Genomic DNA, 25,666 nt, shown 5'->3' on the forward strand with positions numbered 1-25,666 from the left:
AAAAAAAAACAAAGGAAAGATAATATATTTAAATAACAATCTCAATTGTTTTATATTTGAAGATATATTTAATAATTAATATTCCAAAAAAGCAACATCGGTATATTTTTTTATATTAAAAATTCCGACATTCCAATATACTTACGTATACTTATTAAATACTTGCTGTGTGCATCTTACACTCGTTTCTTTTACATATAAACGAGCGAATTATGTTCAATTATTTAATGGGATTAAATTTGATATGTACTTCTTTCATATATAATAGATGTATATAAAAAAAGAAAAACAATGAATTATAATTAATGTCATTTTTTTTCATTTAAAAAATTATGTAATATGTGATTCATATATATATATATATATATATATATATATATATATATATATATATATATGAATATATATATATATAGGTTGTATGTCTGGTGTAAAACAGTAATCGCGAAATAAACGTTAAATTAATGTTAATGATGCACCTGTTCGTGTATATAATAATCGAACGAATGTGGTAGACGCTGTCAAATCACAATTGTTATGTGTCACGTGTGCACCGTCGTTCAGAGCACGCGCGCGCACACCTGTATGCACGTGAGAAGGATGGTGTATGCGCTTTAACATTCATATAGACATACATATATATTATAAGTATATATAAACGTTGATCTTTATAGTATTACCGATCAATAACTTCACTGTGCGATAGAATAACGAGGAATTAATCGTTCGTATCTTTTCTCTCTCTCTCTCTCTCTCTCTCTCTCTCTCTCTCTTAACCCCTTAACGCAGTTTTTTTGAAAAAAACCGGGCAAAAAAAATTTAGAACATTGTCTTGGCAAAAAAATTAAAAAAATACAAAATTAATGAAAATTTTTATAGCAGCATAGAATACAACGCCGCTCGAGTTAAGAGATTAATTTTACCTAAAACTCTTATAAATAATATCCAACATTAATAATAATAAAATATTAATTTTATCTTAAATTAGTTACATTGTCTATTAAATCTAAAGTATACCAAAATTAAAACATCTATCATTATAGAGACTTTTTTTTAATCAAAATACTAAATACTAATAAAATATTATATATATATATATATATATATATATATATATATATATATATATATATATATATATATAAATACTAAAAATCAAAATACTAATAAAATATTATTATTATATATATATACATAATATGTATTCAATATTAATAATAATAAAATCTTAGATTTTGTGATTTTCAACATTGTATAAACTATCAGTCTTATTTTAAATTAGTTATATTATTTAATTATATCTAAAGCATACTAAAGTTAAAACATCTATTTTATAGAGACTATTTTTTTTTTATCAAATTACATAGACAACTTTTGAAATTATACAAAGTCTAATCCAACGAAACTATAGGTTACATATATATTACATATATTACATATATTACATATATTACATATACATATACATACTCTCTTGTTTCTGTATCGAACTGAAGACGGTGTCGTGAACGTACATCCGAAGTCTCGTCTGAACATAGAGCAAGTTATGTAAATGGACACATAACACTGGGATGCATGTTCCAAGAACAGGTGGAATATGAACCCCCTGTTATGCATCAGACATATATATGCAGTTTCTGTCGACTACTAAAGTACGATGATTTAACGTTCCTTTTTTTCTCATCAACACTTTTTCTTTTCTTTTTTTTCTCTTCATTATCTGTTTCTAATTTATTGTACGTACCCTCTAAACACACACCTATCCATCTATCTCTTCGCACATTTTTTTTCTCTCATCTTTCTTTGTTCTTTCGTCATAACATCTCTGTCTTCCCCTCCCCCTTCTACCTCCTTTCCTTCTAGTCATTTATACTTTTTTCTCTGATTCTCATCGTCGTCGTTGTCGTCGTCGTTGTAGTTGTTGCATCAACTGCAAAACGAGACTTTAGAGATGAAGCAAACAACGAGAATGTATGCTCGTTGATGCTCATGCGGGATACGTTTCAAGGTGAGATGTTGTACAAGGACAAACGGAAAAGGACACGGATGCGTGAACATGATCTCTATAGCTCTCGACAGAATCTCCTGAACATATCTTTCTTTTTCTCTTTTTCTCTCTTTCTTTCTTTTTCTTTTTATTTCTATCTCTATATCTCGGTTTTATTATTCGCTTTAACAGAGAAAAAGAGAGAGAGAAAATTTGTCGATAATCGATGCACTTCTAGCAAATGTCATTTCACGTATGCACGGTTGTAAAAATTTAAGTAAAGTCTTATGAGTTCTTGAATTTATATTCTAAGGAGGGTTTTCTTTTTTTTGGAGCTTTTCAAAAACGCTACTCGTGAAATTGCGTAAAAAGTAATGAGAAAGTTGAAAGAATATGAAAAAAGAAAAAAAAAGAAAAAAAAAGGAACGAGTGGTGGGTTCAGATGAGGTTGGTTCGGTTTTAGGAAAGTAAAATAATATGAGGGAGGTAATAAAGAGAAGAAACTTTCGTACGAGAAGATATTCGACAAGTAGTATAGTAATCGTCTCGTAGTATAATAGTAATAGTTGCGTTGTTCTTGTTCCTATGTAGAACAGGGGAAACCTATTGAAGCTTATTCCGTACTTCTAGAAAGTTTATCTACTTAGTTTTACGAACTAGATATTTTGTTTTTTAATTATATATCATTTTTTGTTAATATTGTAGGAAAATGAATGAATTATATGCGATGTAATGATGTAATGATGTTTTTTTTTTGTTATCATTGACTGCACTTTTGAGCATTATACGTATTTTTTAGAACAGATTCAATTGGTTATATTTTATTAATCGTGATATTAACAATAAACGTATTGTTTTACAATTTGTATTAAAAAAGAAAAAAATTAACCAGGAGAGAGAGATTATACGTTTATCATTATCCTAGTAAGAAAATATCACAGACCAAAATTCAGGAATTCACTAATTAGATATTGGATCAATGATTATCAATATCAGTGCGATAAACTTCAAGAGAAACTATATACATATATATACATACCATTAGATTGCATACATTTAATTATTAACTAATATTGGTATTCATTTGACGTAATTAGAATGTTTAATTATTCCAAAGATGAAACTTATTGTAACGAGTAAGAGATTGTTTTAGTATAGTTACTCGATAAATTAACAAGGATAATTTTAACTAATATACATAATACATAATATGTGTACAATGTATGTATAATGTTTACCGTTGCTAATTGAAACAGTCATTTGTGGAATATAAACCAAATTGGTGTATGGTCGACCTAGCTCGCAAAGCATTCGTCTTGGTAGCCTCGTAGCAACCAGCAGGTGGTGTCCTATGCTTGAAGCATCAGAGCTAAGGTGGTTAGACTGGAGGTAATAATTGCGGTTAGAATACAGCGTCGTATAATCAAATTAGGTCATGTCTGATCCTCCTCCTATTCGGTCGTTCTTGCGCGATCGTTCGTACAAACGCTTATTATCGTGGTTGTTTTTTTTCTTTTAACAAAACTTCGAAATATGCTACGTTAAATGCTTCGTAAGGATGTTTCCTCTTAACATTTGATCATGTAAACGTAATATTCTCGTTTAAAAGTAATATCTTTTGTTGTATTTTATCAAATCAACTGTGTTGATAAATTATTAACGAATTTCAATCTTATTCGAGTTTTGTTTTTTTAAGTTTGTGACATTGTTATCGATAAAAATTACGTACTCGAAATTGTTCGTATAAAATGTAATGTTATTGTTTAAAAAAATATCTTGGTTTAATTATTTTTTTCGACATAATTAAGTTAAGCACATTATTTAATGATTGAATTTTATTCGTTTTAAAAAATTTTTTTTATTTTTTAGAATTGCGAAATTGTTATCGATCAGAATAATAACATACTTATATGATATTCAATTTTATAATATAAGTCGAGAACAATGAATATACAAATTTTAATATAGGCAAAAACGTTGAAAAATATTTCAAACAAACAAGTTGTTACACTTTTTATTACATATGTGTCATAAATAACGTAGCGTTGTTAATAAGATACTATATCATTTGTTAGGTTTTCATGTAAATAACATCTGAGATAAAATCTACGTAAATGCATTAGTATGTAATTTTGGAAAATTAAATTTCAATGCGATTTTCTTTAACAATCAAATAGAACATTATTATTATTATTATATCTAACTAAGTTCTATGCGTTATTTCTTCCACGTTTTCTATAGTTCGGTCGTCGCTCCGGAAAATACAATCGGATATCGCGTGTATAAAAGTGGGCTAATGCTGTGTCTATAGTAGTTGAAATCTAATGTCGTTTCAAATAAGACAGAAAGAGGAAAAGGATAGAGAAGGTCGATGATACGTACTAGGCACATACATCCTATAAATTGAAAAGTATATATAAATACAATACAATACAATATAATACACATACATGCATTTATAAATACATGTGTATTGTATATATATAGTATATAATTATATATATAATATAATATATAAATAATACACATATAATATATATGTACGTTGCACGTGTTACCACTATCTTTTGCTTTCCGTGTTTTTAACCACGAGTGCATAGGTATAACGTTTATGTACATATATGCATATTTATGTAGATGAGAAAGAAAGAAAGGAAGGGTAAACGGAAAAGAGGGAGGTAGTGGGGGGTGGTATGAAAGAAGGAAAGAGACGACAATAACGAGGTATAATAGCTGACTACTAGTAGCATGTGGACTATTTATAACAAATCAATACGAACCGAGAACACTCGTTGCGTTCTCCATGTGTTATGTATCGCACCTGCAAATGGTTTGTATATAACGGGCGTACCTTTGGTATCGAAATTAAAAAAAAAGTCTGGCGAATTGTAGTCTGCCATTGACTATTGGTAATACTTCTTCACGTACACACACACATACCTCTCTTTCTCTCGTATCACACATTCACTGTTTCTGTCTTTCGTAAGTTCGTTTGTTTGGTAATTTTCTCCCGTTCATTTTGCAAAGTGATGAATGCTAGCAACGTATGGTGCAACGGTATTACCACTATTACTATTATTACTATTATACGAATAAAGTTGATTACTATTTACGATAGAATATAGTAAGTGCCATCCTACGGTCATTTCTTTACAGCTTACACATTAATCCACGATATAAACAGCCATCTTCTCTTCAGTAGCGATAATTTTTATCTCGTTTAAGTATTATTTTAAATGAACGTGTCTACGGTACTTGGATACATACGGTTTTAACGAGAAACCTTATTTTGTTATTACCTACTCACGTATATATATACGTATGTATGCGTATGTGTATTTGATTTTGAAGATGAATAAGGATCAAGACTGTTTAAATGAAAAATTCACTACTTTAAAATGCAATCCTTCAACGTCTCTTTTTATTTCTTTTTATTTTTCGTTTCTTCTCGCGACTTTAAAACATTAAAAACTACTTCCATCCACTTTTTGATTATTCGCAAGATAGATGATAAATATATATAATACGTTATACAACAAATGATGTATTCTAACAAACGGTGAAAAAACGATTTTAGATCGAGAGTAATTTAGGGGGTGCAGTTCGCATTATGTGGCCAATTCCGAATTAACGTTTTACGAGTGAATCATTGCTGAGGAAATCAAATTTATCGACCTGAAGGCTACTCGTCGTTTATTATTAAAATCGTCAAAATGTTTGCCGCTATGGTATTGCATAAGCACAACAAGCACAATAACGGGAACAACTCGAATAATCATCATAATCATCATCATCATCATCATCATCATCATCATCATCATCAACAACAACAGCAACAACAACAACAACAACACAATAATCAACATTCTAGAAACAACAATGCATCTGGTACGAGTAATAATTTGAACAACAATCATATCAACAACAATAACGTTAGCAACGTCAATCAAGCGTTCGGTGCTAGAACGGTAAGTAGTTTGATCATTATGTATTGTACATTTTATACGTATATTGTATAATTAAAAAAAATATTATACGTGTATCACTCATAGTGATATCGAATTTACTAACGAACGATCTCGTATCTTTGTTTAAAAGCCACCGTTTTAAACGTGCGCGAATCGTGCGAGCTGCTCACCTGTTGCTTCTTTTCCGTATCGAAACGCGTTCTATTAATTCGATGTTGTACGTTTCCGAGTTAATAATTTCGATTAACAAAATCATACATGTATCGAATACAAACAAATTACTAACTAGAATGGAAATTTTTTTTAAAGTTTCGTTGTGTGTGAATGTGAACGATGCCATACGATGATATAAGGTGCCATTTTATTCGTCCAAAAATATATTTATTTTATCGTTTTATGTTCGGAAAATTTTATAACGATTTAAAAACGACTTTTTATTACATTTTTTTGCTAAATGAAAAATCATAAACTATTTTTTTTCTTAATCTTATTAGAATATTCGTATTCCTCGTCTCTATTAGAATATTTTTACATATTCTTATATTATTTTGTGCACACGTATTATAATACGTTAAAAAATGAAAATAAAATGAATGAGGTTGTTGTTATATTATAGGAATTTATCAAACAATAATTGAATAAAATTTTTTACAAAATTTTATTAACTTGTATATTACGTCAAAATATTCTTATTCGAACCGAATATGATAGAATCTTTAGTATTTGAATTAAAAGATATGTAATTTAAATATCCACGATAATATATGTTATTTTCTTTTATATAATTTATATTTTTTTCAAATATGTAAGACACATACATCAATGATACTTTGTATTGTAGATCATAGTCTGTTTTTTAATTCGCGATATTTCTAATAAATTTTTATATTGATTATGTAAATTAATTATAATTTTTCTTTCTTCTATCGTTGTTTCCACTCGTTTTCGTCAAAAATTTTGAGTTCCACTGATGCCGATAACACTTACAAACATACTGACGAGGTCAATTATAACTAGAAAGCAATAACGTGATATTTTTACATTATGATTTACATATGAAAACTCTCTTGTAAATAGTTCGTAATAAGAACTGTACGAATACTTATTGCTCGTATGTTCTGCCGACATTTTCGTTTTTCTTATCAATTTTATAATTTATTCAAAAAAATAATTTTTTGTTTCATTAGAGCTATTGAAGAGACTTTCAAGAATATATATAAATTCATCGTTTATAAAAAATAAGTTAATAAACTACAATTTTACATTTTATTTCAAATTGATCGGTGTAAGAACATTTTCTGCATCCACTGTATATATTTGAAAAATATTTTCTTGACTAAATTCTATCATAAAATTCTTTCTACACACAAATACATATATGTATATTCTATATAATTAATAGTTAAAAAAAAAAAAAAAAAGTGAGGATGGAACGTGATGGGAGATGATAGGTGGGGAAGGAGGGGAAGGGAGGAGGGGAGTGAAAAAAGATTCAGTGTTTTGGACAGGAATGGTGAAAAAGTAACGTCGTTTGAATTTTAAAAAATTTTTATCGTCCGTGAGTGAAGAATGCACGAAGGAATGGTAGAACGTATAAAAGGGGTTGGAAAGGAAAGAGGGTACCGGGGGGTAAGTGGGGGGAGGAACGAGTTCGTTGCTCCATTCGGCTCGACTAAAGCTTCGAAGAAAAGAAAATCTTTCCGCTTGAAGGGAAATCGCGTTTGCCGCCCGCGCAAAGTAGAAAGAAGACCCCCATGAAGATGCGACAATTTTGCTGACACAGCACAGTCACTCTCCCCTTTTCTCGTTTTACCTATATATATATATGTACGTATATAGGGATAATATTATATATATATACCGACAAACTCGAGTTCCACTTCGTCTCTTTCGTTTCGCCTTTCTGTTTTCTTTTACCCTTGTGAGTTCTTATCTCTCTTTTCGTTTCTCTTTGCCACCGTGTATATAATTCCTTTTTTTTCTTTTTTTTCTTTCTTTTTATTCCCCTCCTTATGATAATTCCACTAAAAACGCCGTAATATTTCTCTTTGAATTATACGACCGCACGATATACCGTGTGTATCTAAAAAAGAAAGTAAAAAAAAGAATCGTTTTTATCTGAAAATACTGCGTGTAAAAGCGTTTAATTATTTATTTATCCCAGTTTTTATCCTCGTTAATGAATAAATTATTATTATTTGTATTTCTGTCTCTTATTTAATTTTTATTCAATTCCGTATATATGTATATTGGTTGTAGTATTAAAAATCAATATAGAAATATTATAAGGAATTCGATCAGTAATTCGTTCTACGCGCGCGCGCGCGCGAATAAGTTTTAATAATTAAACGATATCGATCGATCAAATAAATGCTACTAATTAAATTTTCGATATATCCTCATGGAACATAGATTCTCGTTAATCTATCATTTGTCAACTATTAGCTTCGTCAATATGTAGTGTTGCAATTTTTACCAATTTATTATTATTTAAATTTATAACATTTATATATATATATATATTTTCTGTTAACTATTTGTAATAATTCGTAATAAGTCATTAGAAGATATGAGCCGTTTATTTTGAAAGTGGCCTAAATCCGTTTATGTTCGAATCGTATATATTGAAGGGTTTGTATTGAATTACATTTAAAAATATAGATAACAGATGGCATATAGTAGAATAATGTTTTTCGGTTTCTAAAATTGTCAAATTTATCATCTCAATTAGCATAATTAACATTATTTTAGAAATAATATGTTTTTTATGGCTATAATTAAACTTAGGTCACTTTCCAAATAAACTTTTCATAACTTTATTAACCAGCAAATTTTTGCATTACCAGATCTTAATGAATTTAAATATATTAGTAACAACTATTTTTTCTTTCAGAATGAAAAGAACATTTCAAAATGTAACTATTATGGTAGCTAACTCGATTTTTTTGGGAAAAAAGAAAAAACATTATATAATATATTTTTTTGAAATGATATTCAAATTTTGGTTGATTATTAGTAAAAAGAAATACTCCCCCTCTTCTCACACACACAAGAAATATCAAAAATTTCGATTTTTAATTTAATGATCAACTCGACATCAACGATACCACCATAACTCGTTCGTTGTACCTCACACTTATTATTTTTTCCATCTGTATAAATAATGACTCATACTGACACAGATATTGATAGATCGTTTTATCAGACCTTATCATTAATCCATTTATTTTCCTTTTTTTCTTTTCCTTTTTACTCGTAGTATAATATCTATCGATCATTAAACTTTTTCTTACGTCACTTATTATCAACTTTATTAGAAAAATTTGTTGAAACGTTTGAGAGTAATTATTATCTATCACGAGCTGGTGATCCTCGATTAAAACCAAACGATCAGTACTTATCCAATGAGAAAAAAAGTCCTCGAAATCTGTATATTGTTTGTCATCAAACCAACGTATAATATTTTTTTCTTTGTTTAATCATCCCAACGATCAAGAAGATGAAGAATAAGAAGAAGAAGCAGAAGAAAAAGAAGAAGAAGAAGATTAGGAGGTGGAGGATTACGAATAAGTTAATTGCATTTATCAGCAGTCTCTCTCTCTCTCTCTCTCTCTCACACACACACTCTCTTACCATTTTCCTTTTTCCTTTTCCTTTTTCCTTTTTCCTTTTCCTTTTTCCTTTTTCCTTTTTCCTTTTTCCTTTTCCTTTTTCATCCCTTACCTTTTCCATAGTCCGTTCTTCCTTCTCCATAATAGAATCGAAACTCCAAGGGGGTTTCATGCAAATGAAGCTGTGAGATTAAGCCTTTTGTGCTATTCGCTCCTGATAACGAACGCGTTAAAGGACTCCCTCGAAACGCTATAAATTAACAACTAGATTAAACCGGCCATCGTTTCCGTGTTGCGTTTCTCTCCATCGTACTGACGTCCTTGTCCTGGGTTTACCTTGGTCTCTTGGCATGTCGAATAGTACCGATGATAAATCAACTATACGTGATACACATAGATTATATATGTGCTTTTACATCTCATTTCTTCATTTCTATTTAGAAAATAGGGAAAATTTTCTACGAGTTGTAACTATATTATGTATGTATTATGTTTTACGAGATACTGTTAGTATTTGATTAGTATTTGTTTTTTTTTTTAAATATTTATTTCATTGCTTTCTGGGATTAATATTTGTTATAAAATATTTATATTTGTTATGTTCGATATATACGTACAAATTTGACGTAATCATATAACTATTACTAATACTGATAAATTATTATTATATAAATAATAAATAAATTAATATAAATATATAAATATGATAAATAATTATGATAATATATAATATAATAATGTATATATAGTACTTACAAAACTTGATTCAATCATATTTCTTATTAAAAATACTCATATTTTACATAATTTAAAAAAAAATACATAAATTTTCCAAATTTCAATTCAAAATATTGAAAAATATTCAGTAAATAAATATATAAGGATTATTATATGTATATATATTTACTACACGGTAAATAATTCGTTCTCTAATTCGTATACGGTTTTAAAGTTATCATTTTTTTGTTTAATAAAAAATCCAATTGAATGAAGAAAATTGATGACAAGAAGGGGGAGGGGGATTGTATTTAACGAGAGGTATTTGTCTAAACGATGCTCTTCGATACGACAACGAAATTAATTCTAGACGTTCTTTGATTAAATCCGATTCCTATCTGCTTTGATTAAAACTACTTCCTTTTCTGTATTTCTTGAGAAAGGCGGCAGCCTGTCCTGTGTTGTTTCTTTATGGTAACGAGAAGCAATCTCGAGCTGGATAAGGACAAAGATACTCAGATAAGTCTCGAGCACTTACAGACGCCGGCTGATTCTATTAAAAAAATAACATCAATCAATTTTTTATTTTAAAATAATGATAAAACAAATTTTCTTTTATTATTCGTGGTCGTTCATGACCATTCGAATTTATAAACATTTTCAATTTTCATATTTATTCATTCCCTTCAGCTTTTTATTTGTTTCTAGAAATGGGGAAAAATTATCTAGAATTATAGATATATTAAAAAACATAAAACATTGTAAAATATTGTTAGAAATATTTACACGCGTTATGAGTATTGATCAAATAATTTATCAAATAATTTCCAAAATTCGAGAAGTAAAAAAGATTTATATCCTTTTTCTTTTTGACTCCTTCTTTATTGTTTTTGTTTTTGTTTATAAAATAAAAATGAAATTATTCTTACCTTCAATAATCTTGTTTAAAGGTACCTCAGTTTTTCTTTCTTTCTCTTTCTTCTACGATCATATTTAAAAAAAAATAAATTAGGTTACTTTTGTTGTTTCCAAAATTATTTCTTTTATTACTTTTATTTTTTATGTCAAAGGCCCTTTTTCGTCAATTTTTTTTTAATTGTTATAGAAAAAGTTAAAATTATATATACAATAAATTTAATTTTGTATTTAAAATCAAATAACGAGAAGTTATCGATGAGAATAAATTCTTACGAAAATAAATATATTTTTATTTTGTTTTATTTATTTATTAAACAATTAACGGGTGTCGTACGTGCGAATCCTGTGAAAATCTATTCTTATGTCCGTCGCCACTGTTTATGAGATTTATTCTCTATGCAGTAGGTTTTTACATTATCGAAGTTATGCTTGAACAATCAGTGGTTGGAAACCCCAGCTGTAATCAGACCAATTATGTTGAACGCTCGTTTAACTTCGACAATCGGAGAGATTAATGTTCGACAAATTGGTTGTCCGATCGCCATTGCCATTCCACTTTTGCAAACATCGTGTGGTCTCGAAAACGTGGCTAGTCAGAAGGAGGAGGAGGAGGTAGGGGAGGGGAGGCAATGGGAAACCCCCTCATAAGAGAGAATTTCCACACAAAATTAGTGGAAATTATGCGATCGATCGATCTTTATTTACAAGGAGGGTAGGGGTGGGTGGGCAGAAAATGATTAGGTAATATGTGCAAATTTGTCTGTTCGATTAGTATACCTTTACATTTCTTTTTTTTTTTCAATATTTCTCACATTTCACGCGAAACCATATAAATGAGGTATGCCGAATAAACATATTAACCCCTAGTGCAAAAGTTTAGAAGATAGCATGCCAAGACGCATAAAAGCTGTATTGATAGCGAAAGGAGGGTATACGGAGTACTAAAATTTCATTTTTCCAAACTCAAAAAATTGATAAAATCCCGGATTTGTTAATTTCATTTAATTTTGCTTAAAATGTTTAACATATTTAAATTATTTCTGTACTATGTGAATTAAGAAAGCTATGTGAAAATTTGAATCATTTGGAATTTCAAATAAAATTACGTGGAATGTATAATGACTAATGCACAAATGCCGTTTGTAGCTAAAAAAAAATGTATTTAATTTCCAAAGTTTAGTATATACTTAATATATGTATCACACAGCAAAATAATACGATCCTTAATTTATTTTTCAAAGATTTATAAGTGTTATAGAAAAAAAATAATTATTTGCACTAATAAATAATTTTCTTTATACGTCGTCGTAGATAAAACATCAAATATTTAATTTTGATTTAACAACGTTGATATACTTAGATAAAAAAAAAAAAAAATGGAACATCTTCATTGATGTCAATAGCTGTCGTAAAATGTACTCGCGTAAATTTGATTCATTCGGGAAAAATGATTTTGCGAAGAAGATCCATAAAAGTTTTTTGCTCACCCTACAACGTAAAACGATTTTGTCATTTTACGACTATCCTAAAGATTTTTTTTTTTTTTCATTTCATAGTTACATAAAAATTAGAACGAGCACGTCGCACCTTATTCGAGCAATCGAATAATTTTAGAGTAACCGATCTGGAAATGACTTTCTTACTTTATCGGTTATCGACCTATCGAACTCTCCTATCCCTCGTGAAACTGTTACTCAAGCTCGTTCACCTTTCTCGATGCTGTATACCAGGTGTGCCAATAATTGAACATACAACGAAGTCTACTTTATATTTAGGTCAATATATGTAAAGATCAAACTTACCTCGTAACGAATTTTAAACAAATATTTTAATACAATAGGATCTTATAATTTTAAAAATAATTATTAAATTTTAAAACAATTTTAATTGCATCTTACGATTGTTTAAAGTTATTAATGTAAACTTAACGGATTTTTATTTATATATTTATTCGATTGTTAGTTATTGCGAAATGCGTTTTTTATGAAAGATAATTGGTTATTAATCGAAAGAAATGTATATCGTAATTTAAAAAAAAACACACAGTATAAATTCGAAACACATAATATTGTCTATATGACTTTCCGAAAAAAGAAGATTCTATTTCTAACAAATATTATGTTTGTTATATATAAGAAACCTTGGGAAAGTCATATAAACAACGTTTAATAAAAGAACTTTCACAGAGGACAAATGACTCAGTTTATAGTTTGATTTCGAAGAGGAAGTTGTGTCGAACTTTATACACCGTGCTTTTAGATTACAATATACATTTTTTTTCGATTTATTAACAATAAATTAAGGTAAATTAAATACTTTATTATATATTTTATTAATATTTTCGATCGTTTAAAAATATATTTATTTTAACGTTTCTAACTTATTGCCATTAATGATTTTCAGTTAGAAATTTTCTAGCTAGTAAAAAAATCAAATCGAAATTGTTTTAACATTCGAAGTATATTAGTAGATACTTATTTAGAATATATTCTAACTTTAATGCATATTGTTTATTACATTAATAATTTTAAAAAGAAAATCGTAGGAAAATACGAGTTTCATACGCATGCAGGTAACTCCAATTATTTATTTATTTTTTTTTTAAATCTGCGAGCTAAAATTTATCGAACTATAGATAATTAATATTTATTTAGAATATATTCTTACATTAATACGTATTGCTTTTAATATTAATAATTTAAAAAAAAATTACAGAACAATACGAGTTTCACTTTTATCCTGCATGCAAATTATTAGTTTGTTTTTCTTTGAAAAATCTGCGAGCTAAAATTTATCAAATGGTAGATAAATAAAAAAAGGAATTTAAAGTAAAGCGTGATTAAATAATTCGTTATTATCTATAAGATGATGAACTTTTCGAATTTAGCAAAGAGAATGAAGCGGTTAAGGTTACCGATTAGGTTTCGTATGCACGTTTTGTGAGAAGAAAGAAAAGGGAATGAAAAGAAAGGAAAGGGAATGGAAAGAAAAAAAAGAGAAAAAAAAAGGTATTTAATTGCAGCAGGCAAGGTGGCAGTTTGAGTGCAATCGAGTGAGCCGTCGAGATACGCGACGAAATGAGAAAGGAAAAAAGAAGAGGATTCGATGTAACGGGATAAGTGCTACTGTCAGCCGTTGTGCAATCGGTTGGCCGAGAAAGGTCGACGAATCGAACGATCGTTGCTCCCTAATCCTACCGTGAAAATTCCGTGCGTGTCGTCGACACGAAGCCTCCGAATCGAAATCGTTGCTAATGCTATTCTCTTTCTATAGTCTATTATACTTCTTATTTTATTTCTTCTTTTCCTTTCCTTTCCTTTCCCTTCTTTTTCTTCTCGCGATGTTTCCGCGAACAACTTGATCCATCCCAATTTCCATCACTTTCTTCAATGTCCAATGAATTTTTTATTTTTTTTTTATTTCGATTACGTTGTTGTTTGTTCTGTCAAACGCGACCAATTATTGATCTTGTTTATTTCTTTTTTCGCCCGATAGATTAGATATATTTTTTAGATTAATGTTTTGTTTTTTTATTTTTTATTTTTTATTTACAGCATTTATACGATAGATTATTTTCAGGAAAAATTATAGTAAAATATATAAAGATTTTGTTAATCATATAGTTAATAGTGAATTCATTTTTTATTTACAGCATTTGTACGATATTAATAATTATTTTCGGGATAATTATATGTAAAATGTATATAAAAACTTTTTTAATCGTAGTGTACATGATAATAATGAGATTCAATCATAAGTGTTAACGATTTATCGAAACAATTTTCTTCGAATATAATTTTATTTTTATTGGGAGTGATGATCTATTAGGAATGAAAATTTTTAATAATATTTTCTTTTTCTTTTCAAACATTTCGAATTAAAAAGATGTAATTGTTTCTTTTCTTTTTTTCGTTGAAAAGACGAGACAATATTTTGTTATACATAATTAACGCAATTATTATTATATTAGACGTAATAGTTTTCTCTTGTATCAAAATATGGTTCAGAATTATATGTATTATACACGCTCATTTACCTCCAACACAGAACGTTTAGTTTGTCAGCGTCTTCTATTTTTCACGAAGTCGTTAAAACGTCACGTACTCTCTTGGGAAAAAGAGACAAAAACAGAAATAAAAAAAAAAAAGAAGGAAAGAAACAGAGAGAGAGGGAGAGCGAGAGAGAGAGAGAGAGAGAAACAGCTAAGAGAACATTGTTCGCAACTTTCACTGAAAACTATGACAGTAACCGTGCATTGTTAGCTTATCTATATTTCAGGCCTTTTATACGCCACTTATAAACATCCGGTTTTGGAACAAAATACTATAACAGAGAAAATCTTTGTAAACCTAAGTTACATTTATTATGGCTTTTAAACGTGAACGAAATGACACGTTTAATTTATTCTCACGAAATTTATTACCCCCTCCCCTCTCCTTCCTGCCCTTCCTTAACTGGAATCTTTTAAAGTAGAAGACTAATCGATTCGTCTTTTGTGCAGGGATGTTTTCCACTCGTTATCATCCTTTCTATATTTCCATCTTCATTTCTTTTGTTTTGTGAACAACAACTCTGTGTTAATTCTTTGAAGTAAGGAATATTACAAAATAATAAGACCCATGATGCCGAGAAATTGTATTTTTTTTTAAATTACATGTATAAAACAAAAGAATAACATAATATGAAACCATAAAAAAGAAGAAAAAACAAATAATAATTCGAATAAGTTTTATTTGTTATAGGATGCATCGTGCACATTTACGCATCAAAAAGGTATGATTGAATTAAATTAATATTTAATACAAGAAAGAGGGAAGGGAGGAGAAAAGGTGTCAGCTTATTAATAATCAATATAATTATTTATTATTATTATTAATTGGCATAAGGAACTCGAAAATTCATTGCCGCAAATACCAAATCCCGCCATTGTTCCTGTCCCTGAGCGCGATCCTTCCATTCGGGGTCTTCGTATCCTATTTCTTTCAGGTCCCTTCTAACATTATCCTCCTATCTACGTCTCTGTCTACCTAGTGGTCTTTTCCCGTTTGTTATAGCGACCAATATTTTGTGCGCCGTTCGATCCTCCCCCATGCGCGCCACGTGACCAGCTCATCTTAATCGACGTGATTTTACGACGTTGATAATGTCCGGTTTGCTGTATAATCGATGTAATTCAACGTTATGGAGTTTTCTCTATTCGCCCGTTTCCTCATCGCGTTTTGCACCGAAGATTTTATGAAGAACTTTGTTTTTGAAAACCCTAAATTTCTTTTCGTCTCGTAACGCAAGCGACCACGATTCGCTACCATAAAGGACTACCGGCAGGATGATTGTCCTGTATATCCTGATTTTTAATCGCCTAGACAGCAACCGCGAGCTGAGTAATTTGTTAATCGAATAAAAACATGAATTGCCTAGATTGATTCTTTTCTTAAGTTCTTCGTTAATTTCGTTTGTCTGGTTTATGATCGATCCTAAATATATATCTAAAGTTGTTGACCCGTTTAAAAGTTTTATCCCGGACGACCAAAGTTCCAGTACTAGGCCTATTCTGAACTCTATCGGTTACCATATATTTGGTTTTTTCCGCGCTTATTTGCAGTCCCAGATCTTTAGTATTATCTATTAATATTTTTGCGTTATTAATTAATGCCTCTTCATTGTCCCCTAACAAAGCAATATCGTCCGCGTATGTCAACAATTGTGTTGTCATCAATATAATTATAAAGATATAATATTATAACGATAACGAAATTCGATTGATTGATTGATCGATTGATTGATTACGAGTGTAAAGTAATGAATCCGTTGGATCAAATAAATTCATTTAAGTAATTTGCTTGTATCCTGTAGGATAAAGGACGATTAGCGTGATTAAAGATTAGAAAGAGAGAGAGAGAAAGAGAAAAAGTAATAGATGTTTCTCTCTCTCTCCCCCCTCTCTCTATTGGAGGGTCGATATACTCTCAGTAATTAGCCGTATTTGCAATGTCCGCTGTAATTACACCGTTAAGTGCTTACGTCGTTGGCCATTAATGTACTCTCCATGCTGACTTCCTCTTAACGTCTCTAGTAACAGGAAGCCCTTCTAGTAATAGAGTAACTTAGAGTTTCTAGTAGTCGAGAGTAAGGGCCAAGTAAGTCGTCTAATGATAATGATGTAACGACTTTACTGATCTTCTTTAATATTCCTCCCTTTTTTTTTTTTAAACTAAGAAGTTTCTAGGATACCAAAAAGCTTTAACGCAAGTTTCTATGATTTAATTGATTTTAGATTCTGACTCGTCAAGTCCGATCGTACATTTTTTGTTTGTAAAAAAAAGTTTTTAGGATATCAAAAAACTTTAACCAGTACTTACGATTTAATTGATTTTGAATTCTGACTCGTGAAGTCTGATCGATTTGTTTTTTTCTAAACAAATAGACGGAAAAAGATTAAATTAAGTATTATTCGATTAATACGATTTTTTGTTCTTAATTATTCGCACATGAGTTACTGATGATGATCATATTTGTTTTTTATTTTTGACTCGACTCACATTCTCTAATTTTTTTATTTCTTTCTCTCATTTGTATATTTTCAAAGATAATCTGTAACGAGAAGAATATTATATTGTAGCTTTGTTAATTAAAAGAAAAAAATTAGGTGGAAAATTTTTGTAACAATATGTACCGATTTTTGTAATAATTTTCTAACGATATGTCGCATTCAAATAAAATACGAATATTAAATAAATTTGTCCAGTTGTTATCGCTAATTTCAATGTTATTCAAATTAGATCATATAAAAAACATCGTTGGACATCGTTTAATAAAATAAGGTTTTTGGATCGAGGACAAATCCTTTTAGACTTCCAAAGCAAGGATTACAAGAATCCTGCAAGTGTGGTGGTGGGAGGAGTTTGGGCTGATGGAGATTAGTTATATCTCTTTCTCATAGGAGTATTAACTTTAAATCGTTAAACTCTTAACACGAACTGTACGAAATGAAATTTCTTTTTTCTATATTTTTTTTAACGAAATTTTCTGTAGTATTATGATTGCAAATGTTTAATATTACTAGTATATTATTACATTAATACGTTATTTTGCGTTTATATCATTAATTTCAAAGCAAAAATTGAATATCAAATGTGTTGAAAATCATACGAGGTAAATATGACCACCGAATACTAATAAAAACCATATCAATATTCCCTCGTTTTGATCTTTTATGTTAGTTAGATTTAATACATAATATAAAAAGACTATGGATACTTTATGGAATTACTAGAACACTTTTTAACTGTATAATTTGTATTTTCGATTAAAATGCTATTACAGACATTCTTTTTTAACATTAATTATCTTTTTAAATACCAATCTCTTAGTTTTAACGAGAAAAAGTACATTATAAAAATACTTTCTTACGAAAATAATAATTAAACTTTTTTAAATCTTAAACCCGAAATTTGTTCCTTTGCAATACCATGATGATTTTCTCGGAGGTTTCAACGATACATTGATGAATTGTACCCATAATAGATTTACGTTTTTCCATGAATTTTTAGTATGTTGCATCAAAGTTTTCTTTTATGCACATTGCTATTTTTTCATAATACCATCAGTTACAGGTATAAATACTGTTATAAAATATTATAAGAAATATAATTGATTTAATAAAACTACAACGCTCTAAATCCATGCATTCATGTTTATTTAATTCTCCTAAAAAATACCCGGAAACTAGGAAAGACAGAGCAGATTCGACCCGTCCGTTAAGTGTTAAGTGTATATAAAGGTGTTAAATTTATATTTCCTATTAAAATAGTGACAATTATTAAATGAATAATATGCGTTTTTTAACCACGAATGGAGTTAGGCCACCGTCAAAATCAACAATTTGATTTATTACAAAATTTCGAAGGGATTTAACTCCATCCAACATAATTTAACCCTTTCGCTACTACGAGCGACTATAGTCGCTCTCCATGTGATGCCACTCAGGTACTACGGGCGACTATAGTCGCTTTCCATGTGATGCCGCTCAGGTACTACGGGCGACTATAGTCGCTCTCGCTGAAGATGTCGCGTAATTGTATATGTTCGGTACCAAACCATGTGTAGACGATAACTTATATTCAATTATTTTTTCATATATTAAATTTCATTTGAAGAAAACCATATAGGCAGCAGGTATAAGGTACTGTCTACCTAAAACATTAAGAAATTCCGAAGGGCCATAAATTGCCAAACTATCTCAATAATCAAAGAAACATATGGTGCAATAAAAACCCGTCATTTCGTGTCGTTCCCTTTGAAGGTTTCTGATTCTTATCTAAGCATGTACGATATCATAAAAGGAAATAACATTCTAGATCACATTTTTCTATGCATTGTGTCCCTTTCCCAAAACTTCATGTCGCTGTACTCAAATGAATCAACAAAACGTAAGAACCCGATGCGAAAGTGTGTAGTCTGTACTAAAAATGATAAGAGGAGGGAATCACGATATCAGTGTAAGATTTGTGATGTTGGCCTATGCGCAACACCGTGTTTTGCAAAATACCACACGCAGTATCATTATTAAAATCAATTCTAATCATACGCTTATATCATGTTGTATAATATTATTATATTGTGTAATATCATTTGATCTCAGTAAATAAAAGTGCGCATGTTAATAAATTATAAATACTCAGTTTTAAAACAAGTTTTTTTCGTCGAAAGTACCAGCTAAGAACGCAGGTTACAATAAGGCGTTGATGCGACCGCTGCGATCCGTTGCGTGCACCGTGCACTGTTTCGGTGTAGCGCGCCGTACTGCGGGAGTACCTCGGCGGAGATCCGTCCCGTAGCGAAAGCGTTAAGATGCTTCAAATCAAAGAAAGCAATACACAATTTATTTTACATATATTTAAAACACTTCAGAAATAATTTATGCGATTCAAAACATTTTTTAACTACATAACATACAAAATTACAAACTAACCTACAAAACAATTTACTACTCATCTACATTTTGTGTGTGTGAAAGGGATTTGAAGAAATCTTGATATTCCGGTGGTATATATCGTTATAGGTCAATTATATCCTTGAATTTTGCTGTTGTAATTTGTCTGATATTTTTATATAGAGGTGTCAATACAATATTTTCGAACTTTTTTGGTCTACCCCAACGTGGTATTAGGACCTTGAATAAGTTCTCGCTATTTCATCAAAGATGGCAATAGCAGTACTCCGTGCTTGAAATTTCGAATGGTAACGCACTTGCAAGGAAGTACTGTATCTAACCTGAAATTTCAGTGTATGATAGTTCACTTTAGTGGGTGCCATATGAATTGAAGCCAAGAGACATCGTACGGCGTTTTGTCACGTGTGAATTATTGCTTCAACGGCAGAAAAGAAAAGGATTTTTTGCACCGTATCGTGACTGGCGATGAAAAATGGATACACTATGATAATCCAAAGCGTAGAAAATCATGGGGTAAGCCTGGCCATGCATCAACATCGTCAAATATTCATGGTTCGAAGCTTCTTCTCTGTATTTGGTGGGATCAGCAGGGTGTAATTTATTATGAGCTGCTCAAACCGAATGAGACTATCACGGGGGATCGCTATCGACTTCAATTGATGCGTTTGAGTCGAGCCCTAAAAGAAAAACGGCCGCTATACAAGAAGAGAAACGACAAAGTGATTTTGTTACATGACAACGCCCAGCCTCATGTTGCAAAACCAGTGAAAACCTACCTGGAAACGCTTCGATGGAAAGTTCTACTCCACCCGCCGTATTCACCTGACATAGCCCCTTCCGATTTTCACCTATTCTGTTCGATAGCATATTGCTTAGCTGATCAGCGTTTTCATTCTTACGAAGAAGCTAAAAAATGGGTCGATTCTTGGATAGCCTCAAAAGACATGTCGTTTTTCCAACGCGGAATTCATATACTGCCAGAAAGATGGGAGAAAGTGGTCTCTAGTGATGAGTAATACTTTCAATAAAATGTTTTTGTTCCTTATATTTTAAATAAAGTTTTTATTTTGTAAAAAACAGCGAGAACTTATTCAAGGTCCTAATAATAAATTCAAGACTTAAAAATTTTCATTCTCATTTATTTATGTCTTATAGAAAATTCATTTTATTTACAATAAAGTATTATCATATTTACTCAGAATATAAGCAACCTTAAATGCTTTATTAATACATAACATGAAGTTGTACAATAACCAGGTGTAACCGGAAAAAAATAAATTACCAATGGAGTTAGGCCACTTTCAAAACAAACATTTCATTATTCTGTTAATGATCAAAGGAACATAACAACTACAGCATCATACTGCAATACTTTTCATAAGTTTGTCATTCTTATTCTAGGTTTAACAACCGAATAAACACTTGGCAAATTAATTTTAGATTTCTGTATACTTAAATAACATAATATTAAAATTACATGCATACCAAGATACTTTTAATTTTTTATTAAAAAAAAAAAAAATCGCATATGGCAGATATTTAGCAATGAGAAAAGTGCATGGCAATAAAAAATTTATGTTTGATAAATCTATCTAAAATCAATAAATATAAAATTAGACTTCTCAAAATTCTTCTAAAATCTAGGATTATTACCTGTACAGGTAGGATGCGCACTAGTAAATGCAAGACCTACCGCCAGCCAAGTAGTGCAGGTTCTAATCGAAAGATCAAGAAGAACGACATATCAAAAAATCAGCTTACCCATAATTCTCTCTCGAAAACGTTGCTAGCTCCCGGATTACAAGTCTTTCACTGATTACTTTTGCTATGAATGCAAATGGTTCAGACTTCTCGATCCAAGTTGGTGCAAATTTAAAAACCGTGTAAAAGTGCAATCGTGTAAATAAAGTACCATATAAACTGGGGCATAGGTATACTTAAGGGTTCATTCTGGTTTATAATTTTGAAAAAATTAATTTTTTTTTTTTTGCATTTTTCGAAAGTAGACATATGTAGAATTATCATACAAAAATTTTAGAACGATCCGAGCAGTCTAAGTATATTATTTTGCGACCAAAACACAGAGATATTACAGAGAGAGGAGACAAACCATAAACGGTTGTTTAAGTGGAAATGTCTCTGCATATTATTCAGAATGGTGTAGGAAAACAAAACTAGTATTCAGTTTTTTTCGCTATATTCTTTTTCTTGGAAAGGTTTTTTGGTATTGGTGTGCATGGTATAAATATGTTTTACAAACTTATGGACCTCGGAAAAGGTTTAAGTATCTCTGCATATTATGGAATCGTTGACTTTATACTAATCGCGGTCAATACTGTTTTTAACGTAGTGTCGCATAAAGCCGTCACCGAAGAGCAACTCGAAAACAAGATACGAGGAGAACCAGAGGATATTCTGTCTGTTTCTGGCGACGGCTCTTAGGCCAAAAGAGGATTCTCTTCGTTGATTGGAATAGTTTCTCTAATTTTAAAATACAGTGGAAAAATTGTCGTCGTTTCTATAAGGTCAACTTACTGTAAAGGATGTGAGATGTGGAAAAGAAAAGTGAAGGAAGTAAACTATCTTGCCTGGTACGAACAGCATAAAACGCATTGTACGATAAACTATGAAGGTAGTGCCGGGAAGATGGAGGTTGATGGTATCGTGGAGATGTTTCTTCGATCACTCAAGAAGTTCTCCGTAAAATATGGTTTTTATATCGGCGATGGCGACACGAAAACTTTTCAAATGTTGCTAAATGTTTTTCCCTACGGCGAAGATTTTGTTATCAAAAAATTCGAGTGTATTTTACATGTTGCCAAACGAGTTTTCAACCGTGCTAATGAAGCACGAAAAGCACTGATTCAAAAGAGAAAAGCTTTGAAACAAGCGGAAGCCAAGAAACCTGCTGCAAAAAAAGGACCGAAGAAAGTTGTAAAAAAGAAAAAAGTTATTAAAAAAAGTGTTCCAGTGATTAAAACTCAACGATTGACTATAAAGTTGATGAAGGAATTGTCAACTAACTATGGGTTAGCTGTTCAAAGAAATAAAAATTCAATTGAGAACATGAGAAAGGAAATTTGGGCGGGGTACTATCACAAAATTTCTACTGATGATGACCCGCAACATACATACTGTTCTAGCAACTGGTGTAAGTATCGTAAAGTTGAGGCAGCTAAAACCCTTGATACTTATAAACATCCTCCTCCTCTCGCTAAAGATGTCCAAGAAGTATTAAAGCCAGTGTACGAAGACCTGACAAAACCAGAATTGCTTGAAAGATGTTTAGGTGGCAACACTCAAAATAATAATGAGTGCTTCAACAAATGCGTTTGGGCTATGGTGCCTAAACATCTATTAAATGGTAAAAAAATTGTGGAAATAGCTTGTCAATTGGCAGCTTGTATATTTAACGAAGGTTTTGATCCAATACTAAAAATAATGCACGTTTTGGAGATAAAACTTGGCCCTATCGCAGTCAATTACGCTAGTCACCGCGACAACACGCGTGTGCGTTCAGCCAATCGTTTGAGCGGAGAATCTTTAAAAGAGGCCAGGACACAACGAAAAAAGGTTAGAGTTGAAGAAAATGAGTATTTTGAAGAAGCAGAAGGCATACTGTATGGTGCAGGCATCGCAGAATAAGGTAGAGTCAGACTTTTTAAAAATTTGTTAAAAGAAACTTTAAACGCGTTTTTCTCGAAACAACGTTTTTTCGGTTGGCGGGCATGATATCTCCAAAACTACTCAACCGATCCTTCTGAAATTTTAACCACATACTCTACACATGAATGGCTATCTCGCATGCTACAACCAAGTCAAAATATTAATTTTTACTATTTTTTTTTTACAAAAAACTGCGAAAAAAATCAAAGATTTTTTTTTTTTTCGAAAAATGGCTGTCATTTTGTTTTGCTTTCATAAAAATTGATAGTTTTAGCATACCCGATAGCCATTGTCATACTAAATTTAAAACCGTTTAATTTTTTTGTTTTAGACCACCCGTTCTCAAATTTCGATGCCCGCCAACAGCATACCTTTTTTTGACGGGTTCACGTTTGTCAGCCATTTTGGATGTCAAAAAACGTTAAAAACAATACAAAAAAATTTTTTTCTTGTACTTCTAGAGTGTATTTATCATACCCAACAACTTTCATATGTATATGTATCCTACTAAGCCTAAAAAAAAATCGTGAAAATAGCCTTTTTTCTCGGCGTAGAAACCAGAATGAACCCTTAAGGTATAATTGTACAAAGGTGTTAACTTTTGATTCGTGACGCTGTATATAATGATCTCTTTTTCTCTCTCGTAATTTTTCATTACAAAACAACATTAAAAGAGAAACACATTATCTAATCCGTTTTATTTAACGCATTCGAACGCGTATATAACAATTTACCATAGCAACGTTTCAAACCAAACCTTTTTCCTTTTCCTTTTATTTTTTTATTTCCTTCTTTTATTCTTTCTATTCGAATAAAGACATTGGTTTCACGTGCCCGGAAAAATCGAGTATTCCCTCCGCACTGGAATTCCCATGAAGAATAAGAGAGCCTTTTATCCTGTCTTGGCATCCTTTATTTTTACTCTTCCGAAAGAAGGACTAGTGGTAGTCATGGTATTGGAATTGACTTGAGTCGAGTCGAGTTTAGTTTAGTTTAGTTTAGTTTAGTTTAGTTGAGTGGTGGTTTTGGTAATGCAGAAATTGGCATGCTTCCTAAGACTCTCTTTCGTAACAACAGAAAGATATAAAGTAAAATATAAGAAAAACGACGACTATGGGTATATATATATATATATATAGATACCCTTTTTAATATATATATATAGATATGTATATATACATCTTGATAAGGGTGAAGTTTCTATTGGCAAACGGCTTGGAGAAATCAAGTTTCCTCGAATTAGACCCTACTCTGATTACGATGCGTTTAAAAGGAAATTTCCGAATCCCTTGAGGGTTCATCGGAAAAAAAGAAAGGAGGATTATGATACTGATCGCTCTTTGGTATAAACCCCAGTAATTCAAATCGTTTGATGTTTCCACGCTTCGAATGATAATCATTTTTAGATTGAAAATAATTGTTTCGTACGTATGTTATTATTTTAATAACTTTAAACGTAATCAATTAATGTATTATCAAATTTAAATAATTATTAATTAATAATATATTTTTTGTTGAAATGAAAACTTTTTTAGAATGGGGGTGATTTGAAAAAAATGATATGTGATGATGTAGCGAAGCGATGGGACGCGGCGATCAAACGGCCACAACACTAAGTAAGAAGAGAAAAAGAGACAAACATATAGGATTGAGCCTGCGAAAGAATGAAACAGAATATAGCTATATAGTTTTTCCTATTTTCGGTCTCCTTTTTATGAGCTGCTTCGTAGTCCCCACTCTTGGCTACTAAGCTTTGTATATGTGTGTGTGTTTGTGTGCAACTGCATCTACGAAGCGTAGACTCATATTATTTCACAGAGAACCCAGAGCTTGTATTTTTAAGACG

General features: G+C 30.6%; 2 protein-coding genes across 4 annotated transcripts in view; both read left to right on the forward strand.

The window, feature by feature from the left end:
* GckIII (Germinal centre kinase III) overlaps window positions 1–25,666 on the forward strand; it is a 137,183-nt gene that overhangs the window by 37,665 nt on the left and 73,852 nt on the right. The window contains exon 2 of one of the 3 annotated variants that reach the window (XM_015324179.2): window positions 5,565–5,955. The exons of 1 other annotated variant lie outside the window; for it this stretch is intronic. In XM_015324179.2, the coding sequence (XP_015179665.2) occupies window positions 5,701–5,955 (255 nt within the window). In that variant the 5' untranslated portion in view covers window positions 5,565–5,700. Of the gene's footprint in view, window positions 1–5,564; window positions 5,956–15,943; window positions 15,975–25,666 lie in introns of those variants that run through there. One more of the 3 variants, XM_089175189.1, reaches the window with a different exon arrangement.
* On the forward strand, window positions 22,123–24,274 carry LOC149031677 (uncharacterized). Its single transcript, XM_089175191.1, has 2 exons — window positions 22,123–23,800; window positions 24,152–24,274. The coding sequence occupies exon 1, from the start codon at window positions 22,705–22,707 to the stop codon at window positions 23,797–23,799; it is 1,095 nt and encodes a 364-aa protein (XP_089031317.1). The 5' UTR covers window positions 22,123–22,704; the 3' UTR covers window position 23,800; window positions 24,152–24,274.

This window comes from Polistes dominula, unplaced genomic scaffold (genome assembly GCF_049000335.1).
Source record: "Polistes dominula isolate Pdom_NZ unplaced genomic scaffold, Pdom_raw_medaka contig_82, whole genome shotgun sequence".
In the NCBI taxonomy this organism is placed as follows: Eukaryota; Metazoa; Arthropoda; class Insecta; order Hymenoptera; family Vespidae; genus Polistes; species Polistes dominula.

Excerpts from the sequence above, each read along its gene's own strand:
- LOC149031677 (XM_089175191.1), top strand. The coding sequence starts at position 22,705 with ATGTGGAAAAGAAAAGTGAAGGAAGTAAACTATCTTGCCTGGTACGAA.